Source organism: Salvelinus namaycush, chromosome 4 (assembly GCF_016432855.1).
Source record: "Salvelinus namaycush isolate Seneca chromosome 4, SaNama_1.0, whole genome shotgun sequence".
Lineage (NCBI taxonomy): Eukaryota > Metazoa > Chordata > Actinopteri > Salmoniformes > Salmonidae > Salvelinus > Salvelinus namaycush.
The window spans coordinates 58,842,428-58,860,047 of NC_052310.1; the positions used below are offsets into that span (position 1 = coordinate 58,842,428).

Genomic DNA, 17,620 nt, shown 5'->3' on the forward strand with positions numbered 1-17,620 from the left:
GTCTGGCCCCAGACCAGTGGATACGGTGAACCACCTTGAATTGAATGAGGCTGTGTCTAGTGCTAAAAGAGGACGAATGCACCCTGCGCAGCACAGATTCCCAGGTGTCTTCCCCAAGTTCCTCCCCCAAATCCTTTTCCCATCGAGTCTTTAAAGGCACCAAAGAAGGGTTCTGTAAGTCATGAATGATTGCATATACATCTGAAATTGCGCCCCTAGGAAGCTTGTTCAGCTCCAGGATGCTCTCTATGGCTGTATTCGCAGGCCTATGGGGAAATTCAGGTGTGTTAGCTCTGACAAAGTTCCTAGTCTGGAGATAGCGGAAAAAGTGGGATTGGAGGAGGTTGAACCCTTCCTGTAGCTGAGCAAAAGAGGCAAATGTTTCATCAAAGAATAATTGGGCTAGTGAGGAGAGGCCTAGTGAGTGCCAGATGCCAAAAGCCCCATCATTCAAAGATGGAGGAAATAAAATGTTCTGATTGATTGGGCCTGATAGAGAAAAGCCTCGGAGGCCAAAGGCTAAACGGAACTGATTCCAAATTAAGAGACTGCTTTACAATTGGGTTGACACACCTTTTGCCTAGGGACACTGGGAGAGACGAGCACAACACAGAAGAAAGTGCAGCAGGTTTACACGATTCAGACTCCATCTGGACCCAGAGTGGTCTAGGGCCAGTAGGATCGGTCTGCAGCCAGTACAGAAGGGCTCTGAAATTTGCAGCCCAATAGTATGTCTGACAATTTGGTAGAGCTAAACCCCCCAATGACTTAGGCTTCTGTAAATGTTTTCTACCAATCCGTGGTACCTTGCCATCCCAAATAAAATGCATGAATGTTTGATCCAGTGAAATAAAAAAAGATTTTGGAATAAAAATGGGTAAACATTGAAATAAATATAGAAATTTGGGCAACACACTCATTTTAATGACATTAATCCTTCCGATAAGAGAAAGAGGTAGCGAATTCCAAAAAGTAAAAGATTGTTTCAAACTGTCTGCTAGAGCAACCAAGTTTTCCTGAAACAGATTTGAATATTTCCTTGTCACTTTAACTCCCAAGTAGGTGAATTGATCCCGGACAATCCTAAACTGAGAACTTGTAAAAGAGCACTTTAAAGCAGCCTTGTTTACAGGAAAAAGCTCACTCTTGCCTAGGTTCAGCTTGTACCCTGAGATTGATCCAAACCTTTTAAGAACAGATAAGGCGCGTAGCATTGAGGTATCAGGGTTAGAGATAAACAAAAGGAGGTCATCCGCATATAGCGAGACTTTCTGCTCTGAGCCCGTCCTGATTATTCCTTGAATGGCATCATTAGAGCGTAGTGCAATGGCGAGAGGTTCGATTGCCAAAGCAAACAACAAGGGGGAGAGTGGACAGCCCTGTCTGGATCCGCGGTGCAAGGGAAAATAGTCAGAGGACAAGTTGTTAGTCCGTATCGAAGCCATGGGGGAAAAATAAAGAATCTTTATCCACGCAATGAATTTGGGGCCAAAGCCAAATCTATAAAGGGTAGCTGTTAGGTAATCCCACTCAACGTGGTCAAACGCTTTTTCTGCATCAAGTGAGACCACCACCTCTGGGTCCTCCGACGCTGGGGAGTACAGTATATTCATAAGGCGCCTAATATTGAAAAACAAATGCCTATTTCTCACAAAGCCAGTCTGGTCAGAGTGTATTACTTGATGCAGCAAGCCTTCCATACGGATGGCTAAAAGCTTGGCTAGGATTTTGTAATCACAGTTTAAAAGCGAGATTGGGCGATAGGATCCACATTCCAGGGGGTCTTTGTTTTTCTTTAATAGTAATGAAATTGAAGCCTGATAAAGACTAGGCGGTAGCTTTGAGGTATTAAGGCACTCTGCAAATAGTCGAGACAAGAATGGGCAAAGCAGACCAGAAAACGTCCTGTAAAATTCGGTTGGAAAACCATCCGGACCCGGTGATTTACCACTTTTCATTGCGGACACTGCTGTTGCAATCTCCTCAGGTGTAAATTCTTCTTCTAGACAGTCATGGGTGTCTGTATCAATTGAAGGCATATTCAGGCCATTAAAGAAGGAATCAATCAGCAAAGGGTCTTGAGGGGATTCAGAGGTGTATAGCGCAGAGTAAAATTGTTTGAATTGATCATTGATCTCTTTATGTATAACTGTGGTGGCACCAGACGGGGTCCTTATTTGTGGGATTAAACGTGAGGCCTCAGATTTACGGATCTGATGTGCAAGGAGTTTACTGGCCTTGTCGCCTTGTTCATACACTCTGTACCGAGCTCGCAAGAGTAACTGTTCAGCTTGCCTGGTAGAAAGCTCATCAAATTCAGTTTGGAGTAGTTGGCGCTCTTTATGCAGATCAGAGGAAGGAACCGTAGCATACTTCTCATCCAATGTGGCTATGGATTCGCTCAGGTCCCGAAGTCGCTGAGAGCGAACTCTGTTTTGGTTGGCTGTATAAGAAATAATTTGGCCACGTAGGTATGCTTTGAGAGACTCCCATATGGTAGAGCAGGACATACCTGGTGTTGAATTAGTTTCTAGGAATAAGGTGATTTCAGAAGAAATGAAATTGACAAACTCCTTATCTGAGAGTAAAATGGGGTTAAGACGCCATTGATAACACATAGGAGGTCGCTGGGGAAACTCTAGTTCAAGCACTAATGGTGAATGGTCAGAAATAACAATACTCTTGTAAGTACACTGCCGAAGGTTAGGCAGAAGTTTTTTGTCCAAAAAGAAGTAATCAATCCGGGAGTATGTTTTATGAACATGAGAATAAAAGGAATACTGTCTATCTGTAGGATGTAGGAAACGCCAGGCCTCAAACATGGCATATTTCTGAAGAAAGGCTTGAATAAGTAGGGCACATTTAGATGGGCCTGTAGCTGTTCGTGAGGACTTGTCAAGAACTGGGGACATTTTGCAGTTGAAATCCCCCCCTAAAATCAACAAATGAGAATCTAAATTGGGTATAGCAGACAAAAAGGAAGAAATGAAACTTGTGTCATCCCAATTGGGAGCATAAACACTAGCCAAAACAAGAGGGGTAGAAAACAGTTTACCGGTTACTATGACGTATCGTCCCTTAGGATCAGCGATAACCTCAGAAGCTACAAAGGGAGTAGCTTTATCAACCAAAATGGCAGCCCCTCTTGATTTACTATGAAAGTTAGAGTGGAACACTTGACCAACCCAGTCCCTACGCATCCTAAAGTGCTCACCAGTCCTCAAGTGAGTCTCTTGTAGAAATGCAACATTTGCATTCAAACCCTTTAAGTGTGTCAACACCCTCTTACGCTTCACTGGGTTATTAACCCCTTTGATGTTCCACGAAATGTACTTGATCGCATTGTTTCGGCCCCTCTGGGCATTCCCGTTATACAACCCTGTCATTAGAGCATAGAATGGAAAAGCAATGAGCGCCCAAAAACCCCAGAATAACTTGTCTCAGAGTAATAATGTACGGTGGTAGATGTTTGGAAAAAGTACCAAAAAAAAAGACAATGACAACATTAGAACTGAACAATTCAACCCCTCCCCCCTCCCCCTCCCCCCATCCCAGACAATACCTCCCCAAACGAGGTACAAGCCTAAATAGAACATGTTCTCTTCGCACAGTATGTCTGTGAGAGTGCGGTCTTAAACCTAAACCCACAGTCCCGCTCTTTAAAGTCGCGTTTTGTTAGTGGATCAAACAGCAAAAAGAGATAATTTTTTCAATAAAAAAAATAAAAGTGAATCCCTTGTGCAGACGAAATTACAAAAGCACCACTTGTAGATGTATATAATTATATTCCCAGTCTTATAACAGGCATTTGGGAGAGAAAATAAATAAAATAAATAAAATGTATAAAGGCTCTCAGCCGAAAACCTAATTTGAAGTAAGGAAATCGTAGTAAGACAATCAATAATAATAATTATTATTATAATAGTTGTCTAGTTGAATGCTGAGACAGCTTACAACCAAGACCAAAAAACTACGTGTGCGCAACGTTGAACGCTTGCTGGGCATAAATGACACTCAGAACTTTTAAAATTTAAGTGAAGACCCCAAAAAACGTGTCGCCTCGGGAAGCATTTAGTGTTTACTGGGTCAATGCAAACGGATGCAGTAAACAAATAACCAAGAATATTTTGAGTCACTGAGACACTATGTAAACAAACTGAATAGGTGAGCAAGACAGCCTAGAAACACAGGAGTAAAGTAAAACCTCAATACAATGAAATTAAAATGACTGAATGCTTGTAAGGCAAGCACACTAGATGATCAAAACATTAGATCACATCAAATAAGCCTGAATGGGTTCGCCAACTCCCCAACTATACAAAATTAGCATGTTGTAGCTAAACATAATTGTACCACAGGTGGGTTACTTACTATCCACAGTTCGCAAGCAACAGTTGCTGAACTATGAGCAAGTTCAAGACTTCTTGATGTGACGTTGAATGTGAGAGAGAGCCTCATCCGGAGATTCAAATGTGTAGTCTTTACCATCATGAGAGAGCCATGAACGGGCCGGGAATCGCAGTCCGTACTTCACACCTGGATGGTCCCGAAGTAGTCGTTTGGCCTGTCCGAAAGCTGCGCGCTGCCTGGAAACAGTGGGGGAGTAGTCCTGGTAGATGGAGAAGCTCTGTCCTTGAAAGCTCAGAGTGGTATTGCGGGCTCGTCGGAGAATCTCCATCTTCTCATGGAAAAAGTGCACTCGAAGAATTATGTCACGGAGCCTCTCCCCATCCCGGGGCTTTGGGCGCAGCGACCAGTGGGCACGATCAATCAGGGGCTTTTCATCTAAGGCAAGAACATCCTTCAGCAGCCCAGAAACGAAATCCGTGGCGCGAGGCATTTCCGCTGACTCTGGGACTGATACAAGTCTCAGGTTATTGCGGCGAGAAAATCCCTCTAAACTTACACAGCTCTCCTTCACCTTTTTCAAATCCGCAGCTAGGCGTTTCACGTCAGCCTCCAGGGATGTAGTTAAGTCGGAGACATTTGTAGCGAAGGTCTCCAGTGCTGCAATCGTTGTAGTGTGCGACGCCATTGTTGTTTTGAGTGATGTGATTGCTGGCACCGTCTCGTTCCGCAGGATGGTTAGATCTGCTTTTAAAGTATCAGAAACCTCCTTTATTCGGGCTTCAATCGTAGCAACCACCTCCGTTTTCATTTCAACTATCTCAGAGCGTAGTAGTTTGATGGCCTCGAATGTTCATTTCAGCGCCGCCAGGCCAAGCCGCCCTCCCGGGTAAAGTGTCAGTCCCCGGGCCGTCAGGCTCAGGAGAGGGCGGTGATGAGAGTGTGTCTTGTAGGCCGGGTTTTCTCAAAGTCATGCTTTTGGCCTTATGTTTCGTCGACATGCTGACATTTGGAAGTAAAGTAGTCTTGGTTTTTACGGGAAGGGATCACCAAAATAATATATGAAACTAAATACGGTTCTGCTGCAAAATTCACAAACTTTAAAAATACCACGGGAGCAAACGGAAAACACGTCAGTCGCACATGGCGTCCCTCCAATCCCTAATTGAGATAATTTGAGTCAATTGGCAGTGTACCTGTGGATGCATTTCAAGGCCTACCTTCAAACTCAGTGCCTCTTTGCTTGACATCATGGGAAAATCAAAAGAAATCAGCCACGACCTCAGAAAAAAATGATAGATCTCCACAAGTCTGGTTCATCCTAGAGATAAACATACTTTGGTGCGAAAAGTGCAAATCAATTCCAGAACAACGGCAAAGGACCTTGTGAAGATGCTGGGGGAAACGGGTACAAAAGTACCTATATCCACAGTAAAAAGAGTCCTATATTGACATAACCTGAAAGGCCGCTCAGCAAGGAAGAAGCCACTGCTCCAAAACCGCCATAAAATAGCCAGACTACGGTTTGCAACTGCACATGGGGACAAAGATCGTACTTTTTGGAGAAATGTCCTCTGGTCTAATGAAACAAATTAGACCTGTTTGGCCATAATGACCATTGTTATGTTTGGAGGAAAAAGGGGGAGGCTTGCAAGCCGAAGACCACCATCCCAACCGTGAAGCACGGGGGTGGCAGCGTCATGCTGTGGGGGTGCTTTGCTGCAGGAGGAACTGGTGTACTTTACAAAATAGATGGCATCATTAGGAAGGAAAATTATGTGGATATATTGAAGCAACATCTCAAGGCATCAGTCAGGAAGTTAAAGCTTGGTCGCAAATGGGTCTTGAAAAATGGACAATGAACCCAAGCATACTTCCAAAGTTGTGGCAAAATGGCTTAAGGACAACAAAGTCAAGGTATATTGGAGTGGCCATCACAAAGCCCTGACCTCAATCCTGTAGAAAATTTGTGGGCAGAACAGAAAGCGTGTGCAAGCAAGGAGCCCTACAAACCTGACTCAGTTACACCAGCTCTGTCAGGAGGAATGGGCCAAAATTCACCCAACATATTGTGGGAAGCTTGTGGAAGGCTACCTGACACGTTTGACTCAAGTGAAAAGGCAATGCTACCAAATACTAATTGAGTGTATGTAAACTTCTGACCCACTGGGAATATGATGAAAGAAATAAAAGCTGAAATAAATCATTCTCTACTATTATTCTGACATTTTCAAATTTTTCAAATAAAGTGGTTATCCTAACTGACCTAAAACATGGCATTTTTACTAGGATTAAATGTCAGTAAGGTCTACACCTGTTGTATTGGGCGTATGTGACAAATTACATTTAGATTTGATAGTATGTAGAAGCAAGTATATAGCTTGGAACAACTATAGTATTCTTAGAGTAAAACTGCACTATGCTTGCTTGGTCAGTGACTACTAACAGCAGTTGGTCCAATATTGTTAATGTCTATTTTCCTTGCTAGCTGTCTCTGTTCCACATTTCCACTAATAAAACACAGGGTGACGTTTTCCTTTTCCCAGATTTCCCTCTGTGGCGTAAACCTGTCATGGAATGTTCCCTCCTGTTCTTTAATACATTGAGAACACAAACTTAGCTTCTTGGTGTTTGGATGGTTGCTGAATGCTACAACCCTCTGGATATTTGTCATACTAATGGTGTTCTAACCTGATTTTAATATCTCCATTTTCATCTCAACTGTTGCTTTATCATTTGGAGTTGTTGGGTGCTTATTTTTTAAAATCTTTGCTAATCACAATCTTCTATTTGTAGAGGAATATGTCTGAGTGACAAGATGGGATATGTCTCTGAGTGGCGAGATCAGCACATCTACGCTGTTACATGGAGAGAGCAGAACTAGACATTCTCTCTCATCGATCTGTGTGCTTAACTAGATCTGTTTTCTCCGTCTGTCCGCAGGAATCGAAGGCAGAGCTGCGTCCTCGTCTGTGCTCGCTGAAGAAGGGTGCGACGGGCTATGGCTTCAACCTGCACAGTGAGAAGTCTAAACCAGGCCAGTACATCAGGGCTGTGGACGAGGACTCTCCTGCTGACAAGGCTGGCCTCAAACCCCAGGACAAGATATTACAGGTACGTCTTTACTGTACATTTTCCTTTACACACACACACACACACGCAAGCGTGTGGACTCCAACACAGACACAAACAGCGAATCTGTAGATGACGTTTTTATAAACCCAACTACTTAGCAGCAGTCCTCTTATCCCCATCTCTAGGCCAGATTAGGAATGCAGGGCAATATTCTTCTGGTACGGTCTGTCCACCCTGATGAACTTTACAAACATGATGTCTTTGTCTGATCTGTTGTACAGACAGTAGGCATTGCCGTGATCATCAGACAGTTTAGGGGTGTGTTTTGCCTGACCGGTGGGAACCTGGCATGTGCTGGAGGAGGAATGTGTGTTGTAATCCCATTACATCAGTGGCAGAGTGGTCAAATCAAAATCTAATTTTATCGGTCACATATTTTGCAGATGTTATAACAGGTGCAGCGAAATGCTTATGTTTCTAGCTCCAACAGTGCAGTAATACCACACAATACACAGAATACCCCTCCCCCAAAATGAAGAAATATCAGAATGAGCAATGTCATAGTCCGGAATATAAATATCTATTTAATGTTGTGTATGGACCGTATATCAATAGAAAGGTGTGTGTACAGCAGTAGTTATCTAGGATGAGCGTTTGAGTAGAATACAGTATGTATACATATGAAGTGGGTGAAACACTATGTGAACGTAATTAAAGTGACCAGTGTTCTATGTCTATAGGGCAGCAGTCTCTAAGGTGCAGGTTTGAGTAACCGGAGGGTAGCCGGCTAGTGACAGTAACTAAAGTTCAGGGCAGGGTACTGGGCAGAGGCCGGCTAGTGGTGACTATTTAACAGTCTGATGGCCTTGAAATGGAAGCTGTTTTTTTTCCTGTCTCTCAGTAATAGCGATCAGTACTGGGATTAGGCAATGCACTACTGGGAAGTGTGTGTGAGTGAGGTAGAAATGGAGGGAAAGTAAGGGAGAGAGGGTTATACAAGGCCTGTGGTGTTAGTGTGTGTGAAGGGGAAACAGTCTTTTGTCCTTGATCTTTTTATTCTGTTTTTCGGGCTCTTGGTCCTCATGTTGTAATACTACCAGTTAATCCACTAACCGTGTCTTTGACCTGCATTACACTCCAGTTACACTGACTTCAAACGGTGTGTAACAAAGGTCAAGGCTTTACGTCTAATGCTTTATACTAACCAGGGACATGTTTGTGAGCTACCATTCTTAGGTATGGTAACACACACACACACACACACACACACACACACACACACACGGAGGGATCAGGGAGAGGGTGTATAATGGCTCTGTTGTTTGCTCAAAGTGTGGGAGTCTGGGAGATTCCAGAATGGTATTTCCACCTCTTTTCTCCCGCTGGAGTTGGACAGGCAGTCCTCCGTCTGGTGGCAGAGCTTAGTTCCTACAGCGCCCCGAACCGTTTAGTTCAGTTTAAACCTCCGTGGGAGGACTGGACTGTGTGTGTTATAGTCCCTAACCACTACACCACCCACAGTATGGCTGCATTCACATCAAGTCTATTGTCTCAGTGTTCTCTCTGTTATTGTTGTGGATGTACTGGACAGCTGTACTGTACTTTGATAACATCATCACTCTTCTCTCCCCCACCCCCAGGTTAACAGTATGTCAGTAGTAGGGATGCAGCACAGTGAGGTGGTAGCAGCCATTAAGGCCGGGGGAGATGAGACCAGTCTACTGGTGGTGGATCGTGAGGCAGAGGCTTTCTTCAACAGCTGCGACATCATTCCTACTGAGGCCCACCTCACAGGTACACATGCATACACACTATTTAATTGAAAAACAAGACAGACACACGCAGGCAGGCACACAGACGGACACGCAGGCGGACAGGCGGGCGGACAGACGGACATAAGCAAGCAGGCACACAGACGGACACGCAGGCGGACGGACGGACATACGCAGGCAGGCACACAGACGGACATACGCAGGCAGGCACACAGACGGACATACGCAGGCAGGCACACAGACGGACACGCAGGCAGGCACACAGACGGACACGCAGGCAGGCACACAGACGGACACGCAGGCAGACTGGCGGATGGACAGGCAGGCAGACTGGCGGATGGACAGGCAGGCAGACTGGCGGATGGACAGGCAGGCAGACTGGCGGATGGACAGGCAGACTGGCGGATGGACAGGCAGACTGGCGGATGGACAGGCAGACTGGCGGATGGACAGGCAGACTGGCGGATGGACAGGCAGACGGACACGCATGCAGGCGGACGGACAGGAAGACGGACAGGCAGATGGACACGCGGGCGGACGGACATACGCAGGCAGGCACACAGACGGACACGCAGCCTGACGGACAGGCAGGCAGACTGGCAGACGGACAGGCAGGCAGACTGGCAGACGGACACGCAGGCAGACACGCGGACAGGCAGACGGACACGCGGACGGACGGACAGGCAGACGGACACGCAGTCGGACGGAGGGACAGGCAGGCGGACAGGCAGGCAGGCGGACAGGCAGGCAGGCGGACACGCAGGCAGGTGGACGGACACGCAGGCGGGCGGGCAGGCAAACTGACATGCGGACGGACAGACACACGGACATGCGGGCGGGCAGGCGGGCAGACAGACAGGCACGCACGCACGCAGGCAGGCAGACGGACACGCAGGCAGGCAGACGGACACGCAGGCAGGCAGACGGACACGCAGGCAGGCAGACGGACACGCAGGCAGGCAGACGGACACGCACGCAGGTGGATGGCCGGACAGGCGGGCGGACACGCAGGCGGGCACACGGACGGACACGCAGGCAGACGGACAGGCAGGCGGACCGGCAGATGGACGGACAGGCGGGCGGACCGGCAGACGGACGGACAGGCGGGCGGACCGGCAGACGGACGGACAGGCGGGCGGACCGGCAGACGGACGGACAGGCGGACAGGCGGACGGACGGACGGACAGGCGGACGGACAGGCGGACAGGCGGACGGACGGACGGACAGGCGGACGGACGGACGGACGGACAGGCGGGCGGACCGGCAGACGGACGGACAGGCGGGCGGACCGGCAGACGGACGGACAGGCGGGCGGACCGGCAGACGGACGGACAGGCGGGCGGACCGGCAGACGGACGGACAGGCGGGCGGACCGGCAGACGGACGGACAGGCGGGCGGACCGGCAGACGGACGGACAGGCGGACAGGCGGACGGACGGACGGGCGGGCGGACGGGCGGACGGGCGGACGGGCGGGCGGGCGGACGGACGGGCGGGCGGGCGGACGGACACACAGACATGCATGCAGACGGACACGCACGCAGGCGGACACGTAGGCGAATGGACGGACAGGCGGACGGACACGCAGGCAGACGGACACGCGGGTGGGCACACAGGCGGACGGACACGCGGGCGGACAGGTAGGCGGATGGACACGCGGGCGGGCGGACGGACGGACGGGCGGGCGGGCGGACGGACGGGCAGGCGGACACACAGACATGCATGCAGACGGACACGCACGCAGGCGGACACGTAGGCGAATGGACGGACAGGCGGACGGACACGCAGGCAGACGGACACGCGGGTGGGCACACAGGCGGACGGACACGCGGGCGGACAGGTAGGCGGATGGACACGCGGGCGGGCACACGGACGGACAGGCAGGCAGGTGGACATGCAGGCAAGCACGCACGCAGGCAGGCAGACGGACACGTACGCAGACAGGCGGACACGTACGCAGACAGGCGGACACGCACGCACCCAGGTGGGTACGCACGCAGGCAGGCGGACACACACGTACGCACGCAGGCAGACACAGACAGACAGACGGGCACGCAGACAGACGGACATGCAGGCGGACGCATATGTACGCACATACACAGAGGCATGCAGACAGACACGCGCACAGACATACATAGACACACAGATATATACATATATATATATATATGTATATATGTGTGTGTGTGTGTGTGTATATGTATATATATGTATATATATATATATATATATATATATATATATACACACACACACACACAGACACACAGATATTCACAGACAGAGCAGCGTTGTTGAAGTTAATGATTAAACTGAAGTTTGGGTGGAGGACTAGCTGGCTGGCATCAGAACTAGAACAAGCCAATAAGCCTTCTCTTTAAAGATGAAGTCATTGCAACCGTATCCACAGTGACAGCTGTGGTGTGGAGGAAGCAAAGGGCTCTAAAGATCCGGGACAGAGGAGTCAAACCCTTTATTCTGATATCTAATTTCTACTATTTATTAGTCTGATTTAGTTAATACCACTGACCTCATACAGCACAGGAGTGAAGGGAGGACTGTGGTTCCAAATAAGGCGTTTATCTGCCGTTTGTGTCCCCATTCCTTATTAACAATGTCAATAAAACAAAATATTGTCCTGCTGTTTCCTCTAGGACCTCTTCCTGAACCTGTGTCGGATGGAGGAGCAGAAGAGGAGGTGAGGAGGACTGTGTGGTGTGGGGGAAAATCCACTCGCCTTGTCTGGCTCGCTCGCTCACTCTCTCACTCTATCTCTCTTTCCCGAACACTCACATATTTCAGAGCTTTAATTATTTATTTGGTAAATCAGAAACCTAAATAAGTCTTTGGCTAGATAAGATGGTTGTGTGATGTCAGTAGGATCATTCACTATAATCATACCTCATTGAGAGCAGACGGGCTGAATGTAGGGACACTAAGTCTGTGTCCCAAATGGTACTCTATCCCCTTAAAAGGGCACTACTTTTGACCAGAGTCCATTTTGTCTCTGATTAAAAGCACACTATTACTTTATAGGGAACAAGCGTAGGGGATTGGTAGCGATGACATCGTGGCTGGCCCTGTCGCCATGGTAACTGTCAATCAGAGTGGTGGATATAGTGAGCCAGTGTGCTCTCTCTGCCCAGCCCTGAGGGAGCCTCTATAATTCCTGAAGCCTACTGGTAATTCTGTTAATGAGAAGAGATGGACGAGAGCTAGTCTGGACCCTTTCTAAAATGATCTGCCGCAATTGTTGCAACCCCTATTCAACTGTTCAACCACTTTTGTGTCGTCTGAGATTCTCAAAGATTGGAAAGCAGCTGCGATCATCCCTCTCTTCAAAGGGGGGGACACTCTTGACCCAAACTGCTACAGACCTATATCTATCCTACCCTGCCTTTTTTATTTTTTTTTATTTAATTTTACCCCCTTTTCTTCCCAATTTTCATGGTATACAATTGTTAGTAATTACTCTTGTCTCATCTCTACAACTCCCGTACGGGCTCGGGAGAGACTAAGGTCGAAAGCCATGCGTCCTCCGAAACACAACCCAACCAAGCCGCACTGCTTCTTAACACAGCGTGCCTCCAACCCGGAAGCCGCACCAATGTGTCGGAGGAAACACCGTGCACCTAGCTGCCTTGGTTAGCGTACACTGCGCCCGGCCCGCCACAGGAGTCGCTGGTGCGCGATGAGACAAGGATATCCCTACCGGCCAAACCCTCCCTAACCCGGACGACGCTAGGCCAATTGTGCGTCACCCCATGGACCTCCCGGTCGCGGCCGGCTACGACAGAGCCTGGGCGTGAACCCAGAGTCTCTGGTGGCACAGCTAGCGCTGCGATGCAGTGCCCTAGACCACTGCGCCACCCGGAAGGCCTCTACCCTGCCTTTCTAAAGTCTTCGAAAGCCAAGTTAACAAACAGATCACCAACCATTTCGAATCCCACCGTACCTTCTCTGCTCTGCAATCTGGTTTCAGAGCTGGTCATGGGTGCACCTGAGCCACGCTCAAGGTTCTAAACGATATCTTGACCGCCATCGATAAGAAACAATAGTGTGCAGCCGTATTCATTGATCTGGCCAAGGCTTTCGACTCTGTCAATCACCACATCCTCATCGGCAGACTCAACAGCCTTGGTTTCTCAAATGAGTGCCTCGCCTGGTTCACCAACTACTTCTCTGATAGAGTTCAGTGTGTCAAATCGGAGGGCCTGTTGTCCGGGCCTCTGACAGTCTCTATGGGGGTGCCACAGGGTTCAATTCTTGGGCCAACTCTCTTCTCTGTATATATCAATGTCACTCTTGCTGCTGGTGAGTCTCTGATGCACCTCTACGCAGATGACACCATTCAGTATACTTCTGGCCCTTCTTTGGACACTGTAAACAACCCTCCAGACGAGCTTCAATGCCATACAACTCTCCTTCTGTGGCCTCCAACTGCTCTTAAATACAAGTAAAACTAAATGCATGCTCTTCAACCGATCGCTGCCTGCACCTGCCCGCCCGTCCAGCATCACTACTCTGGACTGTTCTGACTTAGAATATGTGGACAACTACAAATACCTAGGTGTCTGGTTAGACTGTAAACTCTCCTTCCAGACTCACATAAAACATCTCCAATCCAAAGTTAAATCTAGAATTGGCTTCCTATTTCGCAAACAAAGCATCCTTCACTCATGCTGCCAAACATACCCTTGTAAAACTGACCATCTTACCGCTCCTCGACTTTGGCGATGTCATTTACAAAATAGCCTCCAACACCCTACTCAACAAATTGGATGCAGTCTATCACAGTGCCATCTGTTTTGTCACCAAAGCCCCATATACTACCCACCACTGCGACCTGTATGCTCTCGTTGGCTGGCCCTCGCTTCATACTCGTTGCCAAACCCACTGGCTCCAGGTCATCTACAAGACCCTGCTAGGTAAAGTCCCGCCTTATCTCTGCTCGCTGGTCACCATAGCTGCACCCACCCGTAGCACGCGTTCCAGCAGGTATATCTCACTGATCACCCCCAAAGCCAATTCCTCCTTTGGCCGCCTCTCCTTCCAGTTCTCTGCTGCCAATGACTGGAATGAACTACAAAAATCTCTGAAACTGGAAACACTTATCTCCCTCACTAGCTTTAAGCACCAGCTGTCAGAGCAGCTCACAGATCACTGCACCTGTACATAGCCCATCTATAAATAGCCCAAACAACTACCTCTTCCCCTACTGTATTTATTTTGCTCCTTTGCACCCTGGGTATTTCTACTTTGCACACTCATCTACTGTCAAATCTACCATTCCAGTGTTGTAATTGCTATATTGTATTTACTTCGCCACTATGGCCTATTTATTGCCTTTACCTCCCTTATCTTACCTCATTTGCTCACATTGTATATAGACTTATTTTTCTACTGTATTATTGACTGTATGTTTGTTTTACTCCATGTGTTATATGTGTCGAACTGCTTTATCTTGGCCAGGTCGCAGTTGTAAATGAGAATTTGTTCTCAACTTGCCAACCTGGTTAAATAAAGGTGAAATAAATAAAGTAGGGCACTGCATGGTGAATCCTGACCCCTTGTAGCCGCTGGTGATTGGTGTGATTTCAATGTACTGGAATGTGTGTTTATCTGGTGTGTGTGGGATGCAGGTGAACGATAATGTGTTTGTCTGTACAGGTGAACGATAAGGTGTGTTTCTAATGTGTGTGTCCCCCTATCTCTACAGGTGGGGGTAAAGCCTAAGGTGTCCGTCAGTTCGTCTACATCCAGCGCTTCCTCCACTGGCTCTCTACCAACAGCCACTGCCAGCACCCCTCCACCAGAGGTGTGTGTGTGTGTGGACGTGTTTGTGTGTGTGGACGTGTTTAACTATACTTGTAAGGGACCAGAAGTATCCACAGCAATAGTAAACAAACATTTAGCCAACTGGGGACATTTTGTTAGTCCCTACAAGGTAAAATTATATTTCTAGGGGGTTTATGGTAAAGGTTAGAATTAGTGTTAAGTTTTTAGGGTTACAGTTAAGGAAAATAGGATTTTGAATGGGACTGAATCGTGTACCCACAAGGGTAGTTATACAAGACTGTGTGTAATTTATTTGTATTTATATTTAACCTTTATTTAACTAGGCAAGTCAGTTAAGAACAAATTCTTATTTACAATGGAACAGTGGGTTAACTGCCTTGTTCAGGGGCAGAACGACAGATGTTTACCTTGTCAGCTCTGGGATTCGATCTAGCAACCTTTCGGTTACTGGCCCAACGCTGTAACCACTAGGCTACCACTAGGCTACCACTAGGCCCCCAGTGGTGAACATTTTTGTCAGTGGAATATCTAATGAGTAACTCTGTCTCTCTCTGTGTCTGTCTCTCTCTCTGTGTCTCTTTCTCGCTCTCTCGCTCTCTCTCTGTGTGTGTGTGTGTGTGTGTGTGTGTGTTGGCTTGCAGGTACAATTCCAGGTGGTTCCGGCTAAGGAGTCTGATGCAGGCCTAGCCCTCAGCATGTCTCTAGCCCAGGCCAAGGAGAGGGCTCACCAGAAACGTTCAGCCAAGAAAGTCCCTGCCATGGACTGGCGCAAGAGGAATGAACTCTTCAGTAACCTATAAACCACTTATTTCCTTCCTCCTTTTTGTCGACCTTTTGCTCTCTCCAAACGTGCGCATACACACACACACGTCAAAGTGTTATTGGTTGTGATTTCATGATTTTCATCATGTGTTAATTTAGGGGTTTTCCACTCCTGAATAAGAAACAATGTAATTAACAATTAGAAGTTGGAAAAACAATGTACATTTGACCTCTAGTAGAGTAAGATGATGACAAAATAAGAGATTATGGGATGCAGGGAAAATGATAAAGGAATAAACATTGCTAGAAAGTGTCAAGGTGTGTTGTCAGTCTTTTAATCTGCAATCTGGTTGGTTGGTGGTCGCAATACTTCCTTATAAAATCATGAGCTAGCCAATAGCAAGCTGGAACTGATGGAGCTTTGTGGATGACTGATTCATCTTCAATATTATTTCCAGAGACTTTCATGCTTTAGTACTTCCGACTAGATGAACGACAGATGATCTGTTGAATTCTTAGCAATACAATACCATTGTCTAAGCATTTATCACCTATGTGGTCTACACGTCTGTTTGGCAAATATTACTGAATTTGTTCAGGAATTGTATCGTTCTAATGCTGACCACTGGTTTACTTTGGTGTGATGTTTACTACCCTGTCTATTTGAAGATTTTGTCATGTCAATTCTTAGATGGGGAATTTAAAATACATTCAATTCTGTTCTAAATGTGACATGGTCATATATGTGGTTCTAGATTTTTGAATCCAAAGTTAACCATTCTATCTTAATGTAAAGTTGAAACATTCCTGGGTTAACAACCTGTCCAAACCGGTGTTCAATCACACCTATTGTAAAATCTTAAATAGTTTATATTTGTATCATTTTTTCCCCCCTGCCATTCTCAACGAATGACATGAAAATATAATTTTATGTTTCTTTCATTAGATTTGTACATAGTGAATTGTCTTAAAGAAAGAAATCCTCAGTTTGTTTGTTTCTGAATAGACTCTCTTGGTTGAATGGAATGTTAGCCAACTGTACAGTGTATCAGTCATTTCCTACTTTATGTGTCAGTTAGCTCTGGTCCAGGGCGCCACTAGGCGCTATAGTATAGACCAGGGATCAACTCCAACTCTGGTCCTGGAGAGCTACTGGGTGTGAAGGCTTTTGTACACTGGTAGAAGGGCTGAGTTGTATTGATGAGGATGACAGTTATAAATTTGGGATCAAACATGTTGTCTTTTTGTCTATCTTCTTTAACCCTTTTTGTGTGTGTCTCACCATGCGTTCTCTGTGGGATCTCAGAAAGGAAAACAACTGTTTTAGATTCTCCCTTTTTTAATGGTTTAAACAGTAAACTGATGAGTAAGCAGGTGGGCGTGCATCACAAACAACACAGACCAATCAGCAAGTCAATAGCTAGTGCTCTAGAACAATGTTCTGACATTAGAATGAAGCCTAAAATAAAAAACGTCACACTTTACAGTTCTTACAATTCCTGTTAGTAAAGTGTCATTTTTTGTTGTTCTTTAACACTGTAGTTAAGGTTAATGTTAATAAGGTTATTTACAGTAAGAGGTTTTAGGGCTCTATTTCTGTATCGCGGAAGTTCAGCAGTACAGCGTGATTGAAATGTAACGGCAATATTTCCAAGTTAGTGCAGACTGCATTCACGGTAAACACAGCATAGATCAGCTCAATCAGAAAGTTACTTTTAACATTTTTATCGCTTCGGCCCTAAGAATGAGTAATCATTCACCCAAATTACATAAATTAGCATTTATAGACAGTGGCCAGGTGAAGACAACTTTAATCATGGATTGTTGTCTTACCTTGTCCATAGACTGTTTTACAGTATAAGGAAA

At 46.7% G+C, this 17,620-nt stretch overlaps 1 protein-coding gene across 1 annotated transcript in view; it reads left to right on the top strand.

The window, feature by feature from the left end:
• The window catches only part of LOC120046682 (Na(+)/H(+) exchange regulatory cofactor NHE-RF1-like), a 50,760-nt gene extending 33,765 nt beyond the window's left edge, over window positions 1–16,995 (top strand). Inside the window, exons 2-6 of the mRNA XM_038992096.1 lie at window positions 7,291–7,461; window positions 9,063–9,216; window positions 11,848–11,891; window positions 14,913–15,011; window positions 15,634–16,995. Coding sequence (XP_038848024.1) covers window positions 7,291–7,461; window positions 9,063–9,216; window positions 11,848–11,891; window positions 14,913–15,011; window positions 15,634–15,792 — 627 coding nt within the window. The 3' untranslated portion in view covers window positions 15,793–16,995. The remainder of the gene's footprint in view (window positions 1–7,290; window positions 7,462–9,062; window positions 9,217–11,847; window positions 11,892–14,912; window positions 15,012–15,633) is intronic.
• The last annotated feature ends 625 nt before the right edge of the window (window positions 16,996–17,620 follow it).